This window comes from Pongo pygmaeus, chromosome 10 (genome assembly GCF_028885625.2).
Source record: "Pongo pygmaeus isolate AG05252 chromosome 10, NHGRI_mPonPyg2-v2.0_pri, whole genome shotgun sequence".
Lineage (NCBI taxonomy): Eukaryota > Metazoa > Chordata > Mammalia > Primates > Hominidae > Pongo > Pongo pygmaeus.
This window is the reverse complement of record NC_072383.2, coordinates 27,511,999-27,534,694: the sequence shown is the minus strand read 5'-3', so window position 1 is coordinate 27,534,694 and position 22,696 is coordinate 27,511,999. Positions and strand designations below refer to the sequence as shown.

The following is a 22,696-nucleotide window of genomic DNA, read 5'->3' as shown; positions in this document are numbered from 1 at the left end:
AAATCTGTCACCTGCCCTATAAAGACAAACTCCCTGCTACAGTCCATAAGATACTTCATGATCTCTTCAAATTTTCCAACTTTCCCTTGTTCTCCCACCCTCTTGCCTCCTCCATCCTTCCTTTTATGCATCAGCTACACTTAGCTCTTTGTCATTCCTCAAATGCGTTGTGTTATTTCTCATGCTGCTTTCTCCTCTTTGAGGATTCAACTCAATGCATTTCTCCTAGAAGCCTTTTCAGGCTCCATATCTCACTGGGTAGAATTGATTACTGCTTACTATGTGCCCCTGTTATAACCTGTGCATGTCTTTAATGACATTTCTACCACTTTTTTTGTTTGTTTGTTTGTTTGTTTTTGAGACGGAGTTTCACTCTTGTCACCCAGGCTGGAGTGCAATGGTGCGATAGTGGCTCACTTCAACTTCTGCCTCCTGGGTTCAAGCGATTCTCCTGCTTCAGCCTCCCGAGTAGCCGGGTTTACAGGCACCCACCACCATGCCTGGCTAATTTTTTGTACTTTTAGTAGAGACAGGGTTTCATCCTGTGGCCAGGCTGGTCTCCAACTCCTGACCTCAGGTGATCCACCTGCCTTGGCCTCCCAAAGTGCTAGGATTACAGGCATGAGCCACTGCGCCCGGCCATTTCTGCCACTTTATTGTGCCTCTTCATGTGTGCATAAGGCTTCGTCTAGTAAATTATAAGTCCTTAAAGGTTGAAACTACATTTTATTCATCTTTGTGCCCCTTGTGTCTGGACCAATCTTGGGGTTCAGTCAATGTGCAGAAGTGAATGGATCTGTGAATGAATGGTCCTAATCAAATCCTTTCTTCTTCACGAAGTCTTTCCTAGCTGTCTGGGACATTTGGTGTCCATTCCCTTATCTCAGCTCCCATGCACTTGTTTCTTTAATACTCACTTGGCATTTTGCATGTGCTAATTTGTTTGGTTGTAATTTGTATTATACCCTGCCTCTCCAATTGAATTTCAACTTCTTCAGTGTAGGGGATCATATACTATTCTCTACAGTGCTTTATAGCCATTCAACAAATATTTGTTGATGAAACAGCGTTAAATTACTTTTATATATGAAAACCTTCTTTTAAGATGGATTATGACAATAAGGACCAGCCTTCCTCTACTCGGATGTCTCACATTGCATAACCCAGATGACAACTATGTTTTCCTGGCTCTAAGAGGTCTAGTTGAGATTAGCTCAGATCTTATTCCTTGCCCTATAGCAGTCTAAAGCGCACTCCTCCCTAAGACACTTGCCAGTTCCCTGGGGGTTTTACATTCTCACTGTCTCCTTAGCCAAAAAAGTCTTGCTTTCTCAGCACATAAATTCTTAACACCCCTGCTTCTGTCATATTGAGAATTGCAGCTCCTTCCTTAATTTCTTCCTTTCTAACTACATTAAGTCAATGTATGTATGTTCTATACTTTATTAAAGATCAACTGAAGGAGAAGATACAGGAGGTACTTATATTACAATTTCAAATAGAACCTAATGGTAGCAATAAGAAAAATTATACCTACTAAATATAAGGCACTGTTCTTTGTGATTTGTATGTATTAACTTGGCTAATATTCAAACAACCTGTGAGGTAAGTGGTATGTTATCCTACCTTACTGAAGAAGAAACTGAGATAGACCCAAACTTACATCGCTAGTTAGAGATAGAGCCAGGTTTCAAACTGATGCAGTCTGGCTCCAGATTGTGTGCTCTTAGATGCAATAAGCATCTCTTTTCTAGAAATAACCATCTCCATCCTCACCCCTAGGATATTTCACTTGAGGATTCTCCCTGCATCATGCTCTTGTCTTTCTCTATTCTTACTTCCCTTCCCTTCTCTGCCTCTTCCAGTCTCCTGTCACACATATCTGTTTATCCATCCCCCTTAGCTCCAAAACACTTGGAGTTTCTTTCCCCTTACACTCTGTGAAGCTAATGGAGGTAGTTTCCTAAGCAAAAATCGTGTCTTTAGTGAAAGGAATACTTATGCTACTTGTTGAGATTATATAAATATATATGAAACCTACTTTTCCTTTTTAAAATCATGTTGTTCAGCATTGTAGATACCTGGTTCTTAAAAGGTGTTATCTATGTAAATAATCTAGTGTTTTGATTGTAAGAGGTTGTTTCATACATTTAGTGATTTAGAGTCAGAAAATCTAGATTTAAATCCTAGCTCTACCCCTTACTAGTTATATAATATTGGGCAAGTCACTCATCTTTACTAAACCTCATTTTATGAATCTATAAAATGGAACTAAGAGCACTCTATTCATCACACTGTTGAATTGAAAGTATCTATGAAGTAATATATATGGAAGAACTACATAAATTATGAAACTGTGTTTTAATAGAGCCTCAAAGTTCTCATAACTCCTCATTAATATGCTGGAAACTCCTTCCACCTTCTAACCCCATTATATTGAAAAGATTCGGGCTTTATCATCTGCTTAATTCATGGGATTGTAGAGGCCTGTGGATGCTGCATTTGTTGTTTGAATTAACAAAACCAGCTTGACTGTTTTACTGTGATTGCTATGGTTACCATGACTTTTTGGCCTTCTTTCTTGAGGGCTGCTCGCCCTGTGTGTAGGAGCTTACCCTTGTAGGTGTGCAGCTGACATCTAAGGCTTCATAAGACACTCTGTGTATATACATTGCCCATAGAGAAAATTGCAGGGTAGGCAACCATTTCAAGACCTGATGTCGTTAGAGTCTCAGTTACGAATCCCAAGACCTGTGGATCATGTTTCCAGGAATTCCTAAAGGAAAGCATATCCTGGAGGCAAACTCTCCCAAACTGGCTGTTTAAATGTTCTTATATTGGAGTAGGGCCAGTTCTGCTTGATCTGGAAATTATTTTTTCTTACGTTTTCTTCATACTATCTCTCCTGAAGCTTATATAACTCTTTTATTCACTACAGTTAGGGAGTTGTTATCTTTATTAATTTGCAAATGATATTTATCTGTTTGTCTTGTGTCTATCTCATAATCTTGGTAGTAATAAGTTATAATTCCCCCACCCACTTCAAATTCTATCTTCTCTGGAATGTGTTATCTTTCCTACCTCCTACTGCTTCTCCTGGACACTTCCATAAGACATTGAGGGGGCAAGAATTAGGGTAAATCTTCCCAAGGTTGAATATTTCCACATCTTACAAGGATACATTTTATCATACTTTTGTTTCTGAACCATTTCTACATCATTATTGACTATATTTATTTTAAGGTGGATTTGTCTGAGACCCCATGCAAAGCAATGTAGCTAATGAGGAACCAAAAGAAGTTGGTACCTGTTTATCAGTGAGATCCCATGAGTGAGGCTACCATGGTAACACTTTCCAAATTAAATGTGCTGTAATTTAGATAAAGAGAAAAATAGTCCTTTGTAACTTTCCATAAACTCATGTTTATACAGGATGATCTTTGGATTGATGGCTATTTTCTACTTTAGATTACAAACTCATGAGAGCAAGGATTGTGGTTGGTTTCCATTTTTGTTCTATCCCTATTAACAGAGGGCTTGACACATAGTAGGCACTCAATACATACATGTTGAATCAATGAATGACTTTATAATAATATAAAAATCAAAGAATTCTTTCCATACAACTTCTTACAATGTCCCTGTAAGTTTTTTAAAATATATAACCAGTAAGGATAAATTAAACAGCATCTGAAAATATGTTGGAGTTTAGTGGAAAATGCTAAGTAAATACCAACTATTATTAGTACACATTAAATAGTACAAGAAACTGGCAAAGGCTGTCAATTTATGAAATAATAATGGGTGGTGCATTAAGTGTGTGCTTTTACCTATAATGCTTATGTTTATTTCAAGCATAAAAACACTATTTGTCTCCCCTTGGGTACTGATGTCTTAAAATATGTTTTCTTGCAGTATTCTTTCTACCAGCAGTTGCATGAACAAAAAAAGTCAGAAAAATTCTTTAAAGTTCTCTATGATCGAATGAAGGCTGCTCAGAAAGAAATAAGATCAACAGTGACAGTTAATACCATAGATTTAGGTAACAAAAAAAGGGACGATGACAATGAATTGATGACATCTGGTCCACGAATGAGAGGTAAAGAAGTATTTGAGTATTTGGGAGAACAGAGTGAGAGAAAAGAGGGGAATAGCGTTTAAATCTCATTAACATTTTTCGTCTCTCTTCTCTTGGTTTAATTATCCCCACTGTGGCTCTGATCATCCATAAAGAATTTTGCTCATGGGTTGACCCTAAAACGGCTCTGCAGGACTAAACTTAAATGAGACATAATCAGTGCAAAGCAACCAACGGCATGAAAAACGTTTGATTTCATTGTGGCATGCATGGCAAAGAGTAACTGCCCCAAATCTTTTAAGTGACCATGAAAATAAAACTTTCAAAACAGAAATTACCACACCAAACTCCAATGAAAGATTCTTGGTATTCAGAATGACAAAATCATCCATGTATTAAATACAAATCATAAAGACATTAACATTTTGAAGTTTGTCACATTTTCTTACCTTCTTGAATATGAAACTCATATATACATGAGTATATATATCTATGTATCAGAAAGACATGAGTCCTTTTAAAATTTGCTAAGCATTGAGATCTTTTTTATGATCCACTGCAAATTTAACTTTTAAGTGCTCTTTCAAATCCTTTTTGGAAATTGTTGCACCTTTTGTCAGATTATTTTTAATTCAGTTGTTAGAGAATTTGGGTACCTGGTTTTTGTTTTTTTTTTAAATTAGCAAAAGCAAATTGGTTCAGAAATACAAAAGTACTGCTTTGTTTTCAGTAAGAGATTCAACACTACATTTAAAAGAGGGAATGAAAGGGCAATTAACAGAGGCTTCTTCAGCAACATCCAAAGCATATTGTGTATACAGAAGAGAAATGGATCCAGAAATAGACATTATGTGCACAGGACCAGAAGCGGGAAACACTGAGGAAAAATCTGCAGAGGAAGTAACAATGAGTCCTGCAATTGCCATCATGCAGCCAATACTGAGATTTCTTCAGTTACTGTGTGAGAATCACAACCGGGAATTGCAGGTATTTGTTCTGTTTTGTGTGAAAGCTGAGAATACAACCTATGTTTATAAGTAATTAAATTCAAATAAAACCAAAAAGTAGTTTTGGAGAGAGTTTTGGAAAGCTAATCAATAAAAGCAATAGTGCTCTTCTGAAATGGGAAGAAACTTTGGTATCAGTGAAGAAAAGAAAGAAGAAAATCCTTTTATGCAAGAAAAAACAATCAGGCTCATACAGTGTCATCCTCCTCAATACTTTTAGCCTCAAATATTTTTAGCCTCAGTGGGCATCCTGTCTTCCTAGTATTCTCTGGTAAGGTTATATTGTTGAGAGAGATCATATTTGTCTCATCTATATCTTGCATGATTTTATAGTCTTAAGGGGTTTTCATTATTTTCAAGCCAATTCATATTTCTTGAGTGAGAGTACTGAGTATATTTGTATGTCTTCATTTGAAACAGAATTAACATAGAAGAGGATGTTTTTAACCAGAGTGAAGGTGGATACATTCAAAAATGAATGTAGTCAGTATCATATCCTCTTTCCTGCATTTTCCTTTGTTAGATAAATGAACTTAGGAGTGCCTATGAATTTTGAATTTTGGCCTCTTTTTTGCATTGTTTGTACACAGGCAGACCAAGGCCAGAAACATTGCTTCCAGAGGGACAATACTGGATCAGTGCCTATCGGCCTATCCTAACCCATTTCGTCTGTCAGTGTAGGAAATAGATGTATAGGGTATATAACACATTAGATAGTATCTGATTGAACAGTTTACTGGTAGGAGTGTAGGATCAGTATAGAAAATACCACTTTTAAAATTGTCTTAAGAAGAATAAATGGTAGACATAAATTCAAATAATAAACACATTAAATAATAAATTAATAGAAATAAATACTAAATTAAAATATAAAACAAGTTTCCTTCCCTGCTTACCTTTTTACTAGGTTTACTTCCCAGAGAAAACCACTGTTAACAGGTGATTAATCTAGAGAACTTGACTGAATATTGTCAGGGCCCAGGTTTTTTCTTCTAGAAATTTTTATGCATACATAAGCATATTGAACTGTGCAGGTAAACATTTTTTAAAAATCATATTCTATGGTATTCCACCTGGGCACGGTGGCTCACGCCTGTAATCCCAGCACTTTGGGAGGCTGAGACGGGCGGATCACAAGGTCAGGAGATCGAGACCATCCTGGCTAACATGGTGAAACCCCGTCCCTACTAAAAAAAAATACAAAAAATTAGCTGGGCATGGTGGCTGGCACCTGTAGTCCCAGCTACTCCGGAGGCTGAGGCAGGAGAATGGTGTGAACCCGGGAGGCAGAGCTTGCAGTGAGAGGAGATCGTGCCACTGCACTCCAGCCTGGGTGACAGAGTGAGACTCCGTCTCAAGAAAAAAAAATCATATTTTATGGTATTCCTCAACTTAACATTTTTCATTTAGTAATATCGGTTATTAGTCAATTACTTATTGCCAGGTTATGTTTATTGGTACATGTTGAAGTACCTAATTTTTATAGTTTTACAGTATTCTAATGTTTGGATGTACTATTATTCATTAAGCCAGTCACATTACCATGGGTATGATATGGTTTCTGGTGTTTGTATAACAAACAGTATGCAGGGAACCTGTTGGTGTACTTATGTACATATATCTAGAAAAACTTTTTAGAAGTGGAGCTGTATGTTAACTTAAAATTTTGATAGATACTTCCAGTTACCCTTCATAATGGTTATATTATTTATAATCAATGAACAATGAAGTTGCACTGTTCATATGAGATTATTTATAATTGAAAATTTGCTTCTCTCCCTAATGAATTTCTTTCTACCTAGTTTTTTTTTCTCTTTTCCCCACTTTCCATTACTCTTGCCCTCTCTGTGTAGTTTGATGATAATGACACTGAGAAATGTTTATTATGAACTATCTTGATTTTATACATATATATGTATATATATATATATATGCTTGGGGAAAAACCTAAGGGCCTTTCTCCCTCCTTAAATGGAGGACAGTTTTAATAAATGCGAATACTTTTCTTATAAAGAAAAGTTAGAAAGGCACACATATGGGGAGAACAGCAAACAATCAACACAGTGAATTTTTGTAACCCTTCAGTTTTATTTTCTTTTGCCTTCAGAACTTCTTGAGGAATCAAAACAACAAAACAAATTACAACCTTGTCTGTGAGACCCTTCAGTTTCTGGACTGCATTTGTGGAAGTACAACCGGTGGCCTGGGCCTGTTGGGTCTCTACATCAATGAGAAGAACGTGGCGCTGGTCAACCAGACCCTGGAGAGCTTGACTGAGTATTGCCAGGGCCCTTGCCATGAAAATCAGGTAACCAGAAGTATTCATGACTAATTAGTAAAGAGATTAAGTTGGGGAAGGAGCCAATCTTTGTGTGCACTTGAAAGATCTTTCTTCTTGCTTTGCCAGACATTTTTACTTTCCTAATAAAACATACAAAGACTGAATTATAGACAAGGAAATACTATGCTGTATTTGTATATAATTTCATTGTAAAAACAATTCCCATGAAAATGTTCAAGATAAAAATCGACTTACTGAAAAAAGTGAAATATGTGTCATGACCACCACCCAGTTTTCATCTTTAGTGAACTTTTCCAGGATTTGTGGAATAAACTTTGTTTGGCTCCTTTGGCACCCCTACAAGGAGTAGTATGTGTTATTTCTTTTACATGCACCATAAGCTTGTGAATAGGTATCATTATTCCTATTTTGCTGATGAATAGGTTCTAACTCAAAGATTAAGTGACTTTCCAGAGTTTCAGAGTGACAGAATCAATAAGTTGTAGAGCCGTTCTTACAACTAAGGACTTTTGATTCTGAGTCTAAATCGAGTGCTCTTTCGACTATATTACATTTCGGAGGGCGCAGTTTCAAGTCTCTTTTCCAGAATGTTTGTCTCTGATTTTGTTTTCTTGGATATCAAGGACATATTGTGGGAGTAGAAGGCAGGACACTTGGGTCAATCAAGGAAAGGGATGCCACCTGAATGTTTGCCAGTTGACCGTTTCACCTCCTCTCAGGCATCATGGAGCTACCATCGTAAGCATGGATCAGTCCAGAAGACAGAGTTTTCAATTCATAAACATTTCTGGATATAAATATTAAAAAAGTCATTGAGAGCAAACATCAACGATTGACATAGAAAATTGTGAAAAAGAAATTTGCTTTTTTAAACATCGCAGTTTACATGAGATACGCACACATACACACGGTGTCTATGCATGCACACATACATTTATGAATCTATACACACATGTGTACATGCATAGGTGTATACAATGAAAACAGGACAATTTTGGCATAAACAATTTGTTATGGAGGTATTTTCCCTTTCTGTACTGTACATACGAAATACCGAAAGAGTTTGTGGATTTTTCCCTGCATTTTTCTGGGTTATATTTCAGTCTCCCAGAGCAATGATACAAGAAAACCTAAATGTTGATTTAAAGTTAAGGAAAAACATACAAATTCAGAGATTTGGTTTTGTTGTTGATAAAAACTTGTACATCTATAATAGAAAATAATTATACCATTTGTCTCTTCTGCTGTTTCCGGGAAAGCTTGTAAGAATGTTCCCCAGTTTTGGTCTTATAAGAGAATGGAATTGAGCTTTGAAAGTAATTTACTAAAACCAAATAAGTTCTAAAAGTAAAAGCTAATTTTCAAATAACATGAACCCCACATATAATTCCCCATTGCTCTGAAAATGTGTGGGAGGAAAGATTGCTGGCAAATTCTGGAGGTGATCTGCAAAAAGATTCTCTTTAAGTTTGGCAAATATTTTAATGAGCAGAAGAACCTCAGAAAAGGTAGGAGATGGGTAGAAAACACCTTTCCTCTGTGTCAGAGGAATAAAAACTCCGTTGTATGAAGGGAGAAATGAGGCCCATGCTGAAAAAGCAGTCATTTTTAAGTCGTCTTGGTTTTGGTCTTTCTCATTTAACTCACCAGGATTTCAGTTTTTCATATCTCTTGACAAGGTGCTACATTGTTAACACATAGTCCTGCAAATCTGGCTCACAAGTTCCTGATTTAAGACCTGTAAAATTAAATTCAGAACCCCAGCACGGTCGATCTTAACCTTCAAAATGTGGATATTTATCTCACAGGCTGTTTCATAAATTTTCCCCAATCAAGATTCCCTCATGTAAGTTTAAGAAATCCAGTAAATTTTTCCTTCAGCCATCATTATTGACAGCATGTCCCCAAACATCAGGAGAGTCTCATATTACTTGTCTTCACTTCCACCTGGCTTGGACAGCAGCATCTCTTGTCATCAGTTTAGCATTAAGTAGCAACTAAATTAAAATGCTTCATTGGTACCATAAAATTTGCCTACAAATCTCAGGTATGAGGGACACACATCTTTCATAAATGGGAAAATTCTTTTATTGAGGATAATTCAGATCTTAAAATTCTGACCTTAAAGATCTCCTCTGTTGATTGGTATATTAAAGTTTATTGAATGAAAGGATATTTAACTTGACCAGTAGTCTCTGATATTCTATAAACACAGTTCATTTTAAAAGATATGTGCTTCACGCAGTGTCTCTCTCAGTGTTCTGCATACAAAACCATTTGATCAATACTAATCAATTAATTGCCAGACCCTATACAAAAGAATAAGTCAAATGCTCAAAGGTAAATCTTACCTATTTTTTAAAGGTCAAAAATTAAGGTGATTATGTTGTTTTATATCCTGTTAGTTCTAGTGCTATTCTGTTGTGAATAAAATCCTGTTTTACAAATATTTTGTTTTCTAGACCTGTATCGCTACACATGAGTCTAATGGGATTGATATCATCATTGCTTTGATTCTGAATGACATAAACCCTCTTGGTAAATACCGAATGGACCTGGTGCTCCAGCTAAAGGTAGAGCGAATCCACTGTTCAGGCCAGAAAAGCTACAGTCTCTATAGTACAATCTTCAAGCAGCTCTTCTCAAAAGCATATTATCATGTTTTCAACTAATCAGTTGACAGAAAGGGATAGTGAAAGTACAATGCTTACTAAACTCCGGATGCAATGTGAAGTTAGCTTTGAGGTAATATTCCATGGCAAGGTCCTTTCCTGGAAGTTTTCCAAGCAGCCACTGTGTTTCATGACTTCCCTTTTGTTTTTATTTTATTTTATTTATTTATTTATTTTTTACTTTACTTTTTGAGATGAAGTCTAGCTCTGCTGCCCAAGCTGGAGTGCAGTGGCGCGATCTTGGCTCACTGCAACCTCCTCCTCCCAGGTTCAAGCGATTCTCCTGCCTCAGCCTCCTGAGTAGCTGAGATTACAGGCGCCCGCCACCACACCTGGCTAATTTTTGTATTTTTAGTAGAGACGGGGTTTCACTGTGTTGGCCAGGCTTGTCTGGAACTCCTGACCTCATGATCTGCCTACCTTGGCCTCCCAAAGTGCTGGGATTACAAGCGTGAGCCATCGTGCCCGGGCTTGTTTTTATTTTATATTTTTCATTATAGGGAGAAGCAAAAGGTGCTGATGTATTTTTAAAACACATTGACTACAGAATTCCACCCAGAAAGTCACAAGGACTTAGACAAAGTCAAAGGAGTGCTGCATTTTATTTTTATGGTTCTCTTCTTTCTAAAAGTTGTTCTCTTTTACATTAAAATTTAATTTTTCCCCAAAATACTTTCAGTGATATCCACACTCTCTTTAAGAGGTTTCTTTAGTTTAAGCCTTGTACACAGCTCCCAGCAGTTTCATTTATAAGAGCTCAGGAGCACAAATTAATATACACAATAAATTATCTAAAGCCAAATACTAAGGCATGATATTCAGTTGAGATGAGCTAGTAAAGACCACATTATTGTGTTTAGGGTTAAACAGGAAAAAATAATCCTTGCTTAAATTACAATTTCTCTGTGAAGCCCTGTCTATCCAAGACTATAGAGAATGTATAATTAAATTTAACTTCGTATGGGTAAATTAATAGCCAAGAAGAATAGGAATGATATTTTCCTAATCCTGTTTCTAAATTTAGGTTTAGGTAGTACAATGGAAAGTACATATGTTTACGTGAAGATTGTGCTAAAGGCTCTTAGTAAGCATATGCTTCTTTATCTTTATTTTATTTTTTTGAGTCAGGGTCTCACTATGTTGCCCAGGCTGATATTGAACTCCTGGGCCCATGTGATCCTCCAGCATCTGCCTCCCGATAAGCTGGGATTACAGGTGCATGCCACCACACCCAGCTTAAATGCTTCTTTAATAGAAGAGATTAGTTTGTATTTTTTCATGTTTTCTGTTGTGATTTGTATAAGCCTCTGCTCTTTCTATTCATAGATTAGAAAAGGTGATTCTTACATAGATGTACTTGTGCCCTATGATCCATTACCATCATGCTTCAGTTAATGAAACCAGCCTAGGCCTGTAAGATAGTCAGCTTAAATTCAAGTTATTGGAACAATTTTTGTTGTTTTATCTTAAATTCATATTTAACCATAATTCATTAAGGAACAACATGGAGAGGTCTTGATCTTTGGCTTTTAAAATCCTTCATTAGTTTTAAGACTATACCTTTAAATTTCATTTGTAATTAATTAAACTTAATGGGCAGAAATACTGAATGACTCATCCATTTAAAATAAAGTGTAAGCATATAGATTATTTACAAATCAAAGCCTATGTAAAAAAATTAAGTGAGAGGGCATCGCTTAACAGCACAAAGATATTATCAACTATTCAAATGAAAATGCTTTTTTAAAAAATATATTATTTAAATTTTTATTGACTTTAGTATGTACAATTGCTACCTTTTAAAAATATGACCATTGGATAAGTCAAAATACCAAATATAGATTTGGCTTGAAATATTTAAAGTATAGTTTTTTTTTTTCTTAGTGAATGAGATGTGTGTACTTTTCTAAACAATCTTTGAGGGTTTGTACATGTTGGCCAATATAAGAACAATGTTTGTAAGACAGAATAATATATATTAGCAAATTTAAGGGACTTCCATGCATAGGGTACTTTAAATAAGAAATTATCTTTGACATTAAAAAGATACCATATTAAAAATTATTAAGGTTTTATTTTATGTCATTCATTCCTGAATTTAATTGCTTAATCATCCCTAATTTTAAGTATACTTAGCTTTATGTACTCATTTAGTATGAGATTCTATTACTTTTTCTTATTTGTGGTCCTTTACTTTTTATTTTCATTTGCAAAACTGAGCTGTAAATATGAAGTGCTTCATTTGTAAATAGGTAAAGATTTCTGTTTTGTTTTGTTTTGTTTTAAAGAATCTGGCTTCTTTAAGAAGAAACTCCTGCACTAACACTGATATTTCATTTGATTTTGTGGTATATATAGACTCTTATACTATCAATTCAATTCATATTTCATTAGGCCGTTTATACGATTTCTATTCTTCTGACATAATATAGAAAAGAAGATTGGCTGGAAAAAATACCATACTGCCAATAGCATTCTGAAATTGGATGTATTTTTAAGCTGTCATGTATTGGGCCTGCTGAGGGTAGGTTCATTAGATAGCACTGTCAGTGTTGCCAAGGTTTTAGCTTTGAATTCCATGGAGGTCTGTTCAGATTACTCCTAGGATTTAAGCTCTCCACTAATCCTTGAACCTTACTCTTTTAGGTATGTTATTTATGTGGGATACTAGATTGTCGAAGTGGATTTTAGGTTTGGTTCAAGTCTGCAAAAAAATGAAAATGGAGCAGAAAAAGATAATACTCCCTTTCCCCCAAAATACTGAAGTCTTTTCATAATGAGTCAGTGACATTAGTGTCAATCATCATCTTCATCATCGTCACTATTATTGGTCACTTAAGATGATCTTTAGGCTGTACTTCTGGGGGAAAATAGTTGGATAGAATTTGATGTTAAAACTATGCAGGAGAATTAATTTGCACAACCTTAACAAAATTTGCATGGTCACTATTTATTTAGACCAAACACAATTCAGTTTAATTTTCATTCTATGATATGTTAACTTTGAGTCACTTAGAAGCATCTTAAAGCCATGTTAACTCCAATTCTTTTGTACTTCTATCAAAGATTGTGTGTGGAGGTTAAGATTTTTATCTAAATATTACGAGTACACTGTAGAAATAAATCCTGGATATTTAATTTCATATTGCAATTTGCCGAAATTCTATGCCAGCACTGTTAAAAACACAGTATGAAGTAACATCTTTCAAAATGTTTAGGATATTGTGCTTTCTTGGCTAAGATTTTCTGTAACTCTGAGTATCTATTTTGGATTATAAATTGTATCAGAAATATTTTTGATATCTGTATGTAGAAATGGTTGAGGTAATATATTTATAAAACAAATTAGAACACTTCAAAGACAACATAAGCTATTTTCATTCTCTGTTAAGCAAAAATAGAAGATATTCTTTCACAACCCAAAGGTAAACAAGTTGCATATCGCCTGCCATATAGTGAGACTAGGAAGCCATTATCAGTAAGTTTATATTATATTTCTAACACATGGAATTTGTAATTTTATAGATTAATTCTAATTATTGCTTAAATTTATTTTAGATTTCGATTTGTTAATATATATTAATATTTCATTTTAACAATTGTGCTAAATTCTTTAAATTGTATACCATTTCTGTAAAATATGTTACTGATACCTGTTCACCTTTTTTTTAATTAAAACATCATTATGAAATGCCTATTTAGGAAACAGTGAGGGAAAATATGATTATATTTTAGTGTGGTATATAGTAAGTCACTTTTGCATTTGAAGTACCTTTTCACCAATATTTAAAATATCTCTTGTAACATAGCTCTCATGATCATTAGTTATATTTTGTGTTGACAATGAAGTAAGATGTTCTATTTTAGAATGTTAACAAGACAAATGAAATTAGCAGTTTTAAATTCCGTTTGATTAAAAAAGAGGTCCTAGTAATCTCAACTAAAACAAATGCAGAGAAATCGTTAATCCATGAAATAGACTTTGCATGCGCATTAACTCAATCTGTGTCTCTAGAACAATGCATCTAAACTTTTGCTGGCCATTATGGAAAGCAGACATGACAGCGAGAATGCAGAAAGAATTCTTTTTAACATGAGACCCAGAGAACTGGTAAGAAAACTTTTAAAAGCTTGGTCAATATTGGGTAGCCTAAAAGGAAAAAATTTAGAGAATGCATGTCAGAAAAAAAAGTTGACTGATTTTCATTGCTCTACCAAGACAAATGGAACATCATGACCTACCATTACCAATACCTCAGAAGGCCCTCTGGTGACAAAGGCCTGTGTGATTTGGGCCTTATGACTTCAGTAGTTTTATCCACTCTAAGCACTTTTCTTAGCCAACTCATCATACTATACTAAACTATATGCAAATGTGTATTGCCAGAAAAAAGTTGGTTTTAGTTTAATGGTGTATTGGAGCATACGGGGAAGAGATGTAAAAAAAATGTTTGTACTCTTCAAAAATTTTATTTATATTTCTTTCTGAAAGATAAAAATAAAATTAATATTTTTTGTATCTGTTCTTCTCAGTGATATGTTGTGCAATGCTTGGCCTCAAGGAAACTGTGCAGACTCTAGTAGAGATTCCACGGAGATCATTAGTGTGTCTTCCTATTGTAGAAGTTATCTTTTCTTTCTCACTCGTGGCATGCACATTATGAAATAATGCAGGTGTATTTTAAAACCATTGGGTTCCAAAAGCATTGAGAATGTAACTCACATAATATAGCTCAGTGCCCTGATGATTAAGCCCCACTCACATCAGGGCCATTGTTGGTGCTGTGGGCAACTCCTACGAAAGTCTGGCACAACACTCTTTTGCTCTCACTTTATTAGTAAAGAATGGAGTCAAGGAGGGCAGACAAAAAGAGAGATAAAGTGAAGTTTGATTTAATATATATTTAATGAGAGCCTAATGTCTATCTGCAAGCAGTGAGTTACAAGGACCAACACATTTCCTATCCTATGGTTAAATGTGGCAATGAATCATATATTTATTCAACAATGGCACTGTGCAATAGCCCTTTGAAAATACTAGTTCGTCTGTGGACAACATCTTTATTCTGTCATCCCCTTCCTCCTTGTGGCCCACCCTCCACCTCTTGCTTGAGTATATGCCCCTGCTCTGCGCTTCCTCAGAAACATACATAGCCCTGGATTAGGACTGATGGCACCACACTGTGTTTGCCTCCTTGCTTGCTGACTCTCCCACTGGACAGTAAGTTCCTTGAGGGTACTCTCTCCCATCCACTGTTGGGGTCCTTAGTTCCCAGGGCAATTTCTAGCACCATGTCTTCCTGTTACTTAGTGGGCACTTAGTAAATAATGGATGTTTATTGGGGTTCTCGATTCTCCTAATTCATGGGAACTTCGGCACTATTGACATTCAAATATCAAACAAAAATTTCCAAGGAAAAGGGGAATATTGTAGGAAGATACTTCCATGTTCATTGAAATAAAGATGGTTTCCAAGGCCATTTTCATTTAGAGTCCTTTTATACTTTTGAGGCTTATGAAGCTGCCCAATTTTTAATTAAATCTCATAAAAATGTAAAGCAGATGTTGTTTCTGGCATTTCAATCTACTTTTTTTTTTTTTTTGGATAGGTGGATGTGATGAAGAATGCCTACAACCAAGGATTGGAATGTGACCATGGGGATGACGAAGGTGGAGATGATGGTGTTTCTCCGAAAGATGTTGGACACAATATCTATATTCTGGCCCATCAGGTGTCACATTTTATATCTTTACATTATTTTGCTCCTATCAATCGTGTTTTGTATCCGTGGCTTGTCATATTTTCGAATTCTGGTCCCTTCATTTATTCAGCACTTACCATCCTAGGTTTGGGCTAAAGAGAGGAACAGCCTCCCAGAATGCCTGACTATGCACCCCAGGGTATGCTAAGGGATGGTCTTCAAGAAAACAGTGCTTGGTACCCAAAACTACTGGGCCAGAAGGGAGGAGACATTCCTATGTCAGCCTGAGCCATGGATAAACCATGGCAAAAATGAGGATCCTGAAGGAGAGGGGAAGAGAGGCTACTGGGGAGACAGAGTGTGAAGTGAGGGGGTGCATTCAGTCCTAATCAGAACAAATTTGGCAGGTAGTTTCTGGCCTCGTTGAATTGTAGATTGACATGCTTTCTGTAGAAGCCATAAACTGGCAGCCCCTGATTGGAAGTGTGAGGCTAAACTTTAAATTCTTTTGAAGGAACTGTTTCCATTTTATAACTTAAACAGGTGCCTGATGAGTACTATTCATAAATTTAATACCATTAACATGAAGATCAACTTTAAATTGGCATCTTTGAATGCAAATTTGTTTAGAAGTTAAACATTTTAAATGTGCATTTGCCAATTTGATTTTGTCTATGGTAGCTCCTTTGTTTTTACAAAATGAAGTTCAAACTTGCTCTATCTTTCTTTCTCATCATTTTCTCCCATTGGCAATCATTCCCTTCTGTTTCCCTGTAGGTTTTATCAGTTGATTGAATAAACATTGATAGATATAAAGTCAGATTCTCAGAAGATTTATTTTTAAGGTTGCTCTTTAGACATTTCTTATGCCCTTTTCTACCCTTTGTATAACTGTCTAATATATGTGAACTTGACTATAATTTTTACAAAACCTTCCAGGAAGGAGTCAGATTCTAAAAGATACTAACAAAAGACACCACTATTGTTTTATAATATATCTGGCTCATTGAAAAGATTTTAAGGTCTCTCATAGTGTATCAAAATGCCTATGTAGAACAGAAAGAGGTAAGGGCAGATGACTTATAGCTAGACAGATGAGCATTTTAGCTGCTGAGCAGCTGAAAGCCAGGATGATGGACAAGTTGAAGGAAGCAGAAAGTGGAGATTTAGGATGTGGAAAAGGTGTCGTTTTAGAGAGAAAGAGAAGTCATGTGACACAAAGTGAGTCAAGCTAGCAAAGGAATGGCTAGAGATTGAATGTGAGTAGAAAGGAAAAAATCCCAGGCTGAGAATTAAAATCATATTATTGGCTACTAGAATGAACACAAGAACATGCTGACCCATATGTGTACAGGGTCAAGGAGTTACTTTAGAGGCTGTAGCACTGTGGAGGGAAGAAGGCAAGGAAGACGAGCAAGGTCAAAAAGGCAAGGTCAAAATGAGCAGTAATAAGTTTCAGAAGAAGAAAGTAGGGAAGTAGAGCCACCTCTGTTTTCTTGACTGCAAGATGGTCTTGCTTTGTGTGGGGGAGGTTGTCTTCTTGCACGAGTGAGCAGCTGCATGAGTAAGACCTGACTGTGTAGCTGTTGAGTGGGGAATGAACAACCAGATGAGCTAAACTTGCCCTGGAGCCAGCAGAGTGACAGATTGGCCAGCAGACAATGAATGAACCACCTCACATCCATTAAGAAATTTGATAAAGCAATCTCAGATGACCAGTGTCTTAGGGGTAACAGTGAAAATGTCAAGGTAAAGAAAAGACTTATGTTAGGTAACTTCAGTTTGAAGCAGACTAAGCATAAGAGTAGAGGATACAGGCCAGGTGCAATGGCTCACACCTGTAATCCCAACACTTTGGGAGGCTGAGGTGGGTGGATCACTTGAAGTCAGGAGTTCAAGACCAGCCTGGCTAACATGGTGAAACCTCATCTCTAGTAAAAATACAAAAATTAGATGGGTGTGGTGGCGCATGACTGTAATCCAAGCTGCTTAGGAGGCTGAGGCACGAGAATCACTTGAACCTGGAAGGTGGAGGTTGTAGTGAGCCGAGATCACTCCACTGCACTCCATCCTGGGTGACAGAGCGAGACTCTGTCTCAAAACAAACAAACAAACAACAAAAAAAAAACCAGAGTACAGAATACAAATTTTTAAAAAGGCGATGATACATGTTGAGAAGAATGGACAAAGAGGGAAAGAATGCAAGCAGTGCTCAGAGATGGAAAGATGATAGAAAACATAAAGCAACCTATATATGAAATAAATTCAAAATGAAGACGGCATAAAGCCCAATTATTTTAATGAATTTGAGTTTATTACAGCGCTTGAAGAGGAGAATAGACATATGCAAAGACGATGGTGGAATTGCCCAAAAAGTGGAAATTTAGAAGTAGTAAAAAAAAATGTTACAAGGGGTTAAAACAACTTGTTGAAAGGAAGAGAAATCAATGATATCAATGATGTGAAAATGATTGGGGTGGATATATCGAAGTTGTTTTTTTTTTTAAACTTCCCAGAAGCAAAATATTGGAAAAGCAATGATTTGTAGAGCAACGAAGGTCCAATATAGAAGTACAGAAACAAAGGCAACCTTGAGAAGAGAGAGAACAAACATCAAAACAAAAGAGAATAAAAAGAAAAGGAGATTCTGAATTGCTGAATACTTTAAGGCTCATGATTACAGTGTAAGAGATTAAATATTAAATAAGAGTCCACATGAGTCCCTCTTAGAACCCAAAGAGGGCATAGGTATGGAAGAAAAGTAGGCCAGTTATATGTAACTGACAGTGTAGAGTTAAGCAATTGTCCGCTTATTCTATTATAGTGACACAAGGAGTCATTTCCTTGCCACCATATAAATGTATTCTTTATGGGGTAACCCCGTCACCAATTTTTCATGAAAAATTATGAGCTTTCACTCACAGAAGAGAGACCATTGTGCTCTGCTGATCTTTCTGCAGGTGACTCCTTGGCTTTCTCTAGGCTAGGATGTCATATTTGGTTTCTTAGGAGGCCAATCCCTAAGATTATTGCCAAGTTCCTCATGAATCTATTGTCCTCCACAAACTCACAAGGAGTGGTTGGTTGTAAGCACTGCTTCAGAAGTGGCCATGTAGCTGTGCTATAGGAATTTGATAGAGTCCGGTTTCCGCTGTTTTCATTGTGGATATGCAGTCACTGGGCTCCTGCAGGCAAATGACTGTGCAAATTGGTTTCTGGCTTTGTACAGTTTAGTAATTCCAAAACCAAGATGCAACTTCCTCTTTGTTTTACTATAATCATCTTTTGTGCAGACAGTTTATTCTGGTGCTCTCAGACTTTCAATTTTTGTTGTTGTTCTTTTCATGGTAGTAAGGTAGTTCTGCTTTTTCTGTCATGACATCCCTTTTGGCCTTTCCTGTGGTTGGTGTTACAAGAAACAAATAATGCTTCTTGTAAGTGTCTTGTCTGATCTGCATAAAACTATAAGTACCTCAAAAAGGGAATTTCTTAACTTCTAATACTATAGTGTTGTGCAGAGAATTTCCTTAAAATCTAACTATGTGCACTTTTTGACTTTCTATCCTCTGCATGTTTTCCTTATGCTTCTCTGCCCCATCTCTCTGCTTTGCTCTTGGTCTTTTATATTCTTTTCTTGCTTTCTGTAGAGACAGTCACTATACACGGTCCAGAGCACTGTTCAGTACTTTGTGTATGTCCAATATATATTAAACCATGTCCAGTGTATATTAAACCATATTGTTTCATTTTCTCCGGAAGCAATTTCTATTCCTCTGTCTGAGACCCTGCGTTTAATGCCTACCTGAAGTAAGAAGCATATGGAGAAATGTTATATGCTTTTCAGGTTGGGGAGAAGTATTAGATAACAAGCTGTAGGAAGCAAAAATAACTCCTGGATCATAAGGCAAGAGAGAATGGGTCACTCTGATTGGTTATATTTAATTCTTTTTAAAATGCAGGCTTGAAAATTTTTCATGAGCATTTTCCCATATCACTAAATGGTCTTTGAAAACATAATTTTAATGTCTACATAATTGTTCTTCATTTGAATGAAGAGAGAAAGAGAGAGAGAGAGAGAGAAAGAGAATGGCAGGAACAGCCATGGCAATTTAAGGACAGGGATTCTTTATGTCATGCTAAAGAAATTTTTTGGATTTCCTGATAGTCTTCATTAATCCACTTTTTTTCTTTAAAAATCCTGTTTCTAATAACTAACTACAATTGCTTGAGCTATATTCCTTTTAAGGGCTATGCATGTAAATTACTCCAAATAGCTAAAGTTTAATTTATACTGAAACCATATGAAATGTATCTATCACTCGGACTACTTACAATGTTTTCCTTAGAGATTTATGCTCTTCACCTCTTTGCAGCTTCCATTTTCTTATGCTAATATGTAGTAATCAGCATTGCTTCATTTACTTTATTTGTAGATGCAGAAGGATGGTTTGTAATTGGATACATAACTTCCATCTCTAATATCTTTGAAGGGTTTTAAGTAACTTACAATTACTTCATCTTTATTATTGCTTGTAGTGCAGAACGTAGAAAACACAGCTGGGTTTTTCAACTCACAGAGGCACTTGTAGTTCAGTAATATGTTGGCTAGAATGTTGTACCAAGAATATTATGCAAACAGCTTAGCTATTATTCCACCCCTGCACCCTGTGTTTTCTCTGTGAGCTATTTACATCGCTTAACTTCTCTGGCTTCAGCCTTCTCATCTATAAAAATATGATGGCTGTCAGTGAGCTGCATTTGCAAAGTAAACTTTCAGAGACTTATGAGCTCCAGAGAGTAGTTGGACTGTGATGGCTCTTTTACTGGATTCAATTATGTTTTAAATAATGTAACAATAACTAATCAGCTACTAGATATTTATGTATTTATTTATATATCATCATTATAAACAGAATTTGAGGTTGAATGAGAAATGCATGTGCATAATTAGCTTGTTAGAATACAAGATCAAAAGCCATGAGAAGGAAAGAGGATCTAAGTATACCCAAGGCCTTGGCTAACATTCTTACAATTTATCAGTGGTAGCTCTGAGCTTCTTGGTAACCAAGAGTATAATTGATACCTATAGTATTCATTAATGACCAACTTTTTACTGGCATTTAATTCAGAAAGGAGTTTATGCAAGGATATAGTACAACACAGTGGACAGAACCATTCTGCAGAATACAACAGATGAAATAATGCACATAGCTGTTTTTTGGTCCTCAGGGACAATGATCAACACTTCTGATTTATTAGCAGGAGTGAATGTAATTAATCTTGAAGTGTGTTTAATTCAACAGCCATTATGAAAATAGATATTATATTCACTTTATAGACGGACTTTGATAATGTAGGACCTTTCTAATATGTGAACTTAGTTGAAAAAAACTTTTGTAAACATGAAGAGATTATCATATTAAATCACAGAAAATAGACTTATCCTACTTGCCCGGGTATGTGAAAAGCCTGCTGCTCTCAGTGCTGGGGATAAAGTAGTGAGCAGACACACCCAAATCCCTTTCCTCTGTGAGCTTACATGCTAGCAGGAATGTCTCCCTCCTTGAGACCACATGATTCCTTTTGGGGCATGTGCTTTATTGATGCAGTTGTGGGGTGGGCAGGGAGTGCACTGGATATGGAAAGGAGGCATCATCTCTACCCCCATGGAGTATACCTTTATTACAGGAGGGAGACACAAAAACAACCACATTGCATCAAGTCCTAGGAAAAATGTGTATCTGAGGTGCTCTGGGATCTTAGGTTAGGAGTGTGCTTAGGAAAGTGAGTGTGGCAGAGCAAGAGAGAGAGAGAGAAAGAGAGAGAGAGCGCCAGAGGGAGCAAGAGGAACAGAGAGATACTGCTTTCCCTCTGTTCTCCCTTGTTTGATCATTTGCTCAGCATTCGTGCATGCAAATCTGCTTCTTTAAAAAAACCTCTAGCCCACTGGCTCATAACTTGCTGTCTTTTATAGCAAAAGTGCTCAAAGATTGTATATAATTGCTATCTCCAATTCCTTTCTTTCTATTCTCTCTCTAGCCCATTTCTGCCAGGCTTTCATTTTCACTGTGCCACCTAAACCACTCTTGGTGAGGCCACCAGTCACTGCCTCTTTGACCAATCTAAAGGTTGCCCCCATTCCGCATCTTTTGTCCTGTCACTAACATTTGACACAATTGGCCACTCTCCTTTCCGTGAAATATTTCTTCACTTAGTTTTTGCCCAGCACAATCTCCTGATCTTTCGCTCTGCTTCACTGGCTCCTATTTCTTTCTCTGGCTTCTGTTAGAGATCTTCTAGTCAGAACCATTCCATGGATCTCTGGTCTTCTTAATCGATGCTCACTCCCTGAATGTCACTTAGTCACATGACTTTAAACACCAGCTGTACCATGGTAAATTCCAAATGCACATCTTCAGCGTGGGCCTGTCTTCTGAACACCAGGCTTGTTCCTCCACCTGCTTGCTCAGGATCTGCATTTGAATGTCTTTTTAGGCATCTCACACTTAACATTATCCATAATAGAACTCTTGGTCCTCCCACCATGTGTACAACTCAGATACCCCAGACACTCAGACTCCATAGCCTCAGCTCCTTAGCATTCCTGTAGCCCAAGCCTGGGTGGATGTCCCTCCTGCGTGTGCCCATGCCACACCACGCCTGCTGTGATCAAAGACACATATCACCAAATTCACATGGCCTGTTGACTTGTCTCCTCCACCAGACTCCAAACTTCATAAAGGCAGGAGTTAGGTTTTACTCGTGAATGTCACCCAGTGCATAGTACTATGTTTGATATAGTAAATAGTTTTGATTCACTGAGTGAGAGAGTAAGTAAATGAGTGACTGTGATAGTCAACAAGTGCTGTAGATCAGGGGTCCCCAACCCCCGGGCTCCAGACAGGTACAAGTCTGTGGCCTGTTAGGAACGGGGC

The 22,696-nt window shown here is 36.7% G+C and overlaps 1 protein-coding gene across 2 annotated transcripts in view; it reads left to right on the top strand.

The window, feature by feature from the left end:
- ITPR2 (inositol 1,4,5-trisphosphate receptor type 2) overlaps positions 1–22,696 on the top strand; it is a 512,913-nt gene that overhangs the window by 364,098 nt on the left and 126,119 nt on the right. For both annotated transcript variants that reach the window (XM_054443160.2, XM_054443161.2), the window contains exons 40-45: positions 3,916–4,099; positions 4,809–5,065; positions 7,193–7,393; positions 9,850–9,960; positions 14,075–14,170; positions 15,669–15,791. In XM_054443160.2, coding sequence (XP_054299135.1) covers positions 3,916–4,099; positions 4,809–5,065; positions 7,193–7,393; positions 9,850–9,960; positions 14,075–14,170; positions 15,669–15,791 — 972 coding nt within the window. The remainder of the gene's footprint in view (positions 1–3,915; positions 4,100–4,808; positions 5,066–7,192; positions 7,394–9,849; positions 9,961–14,074; positions 14,171–15,668; positions 15,792–22,696) is intronic.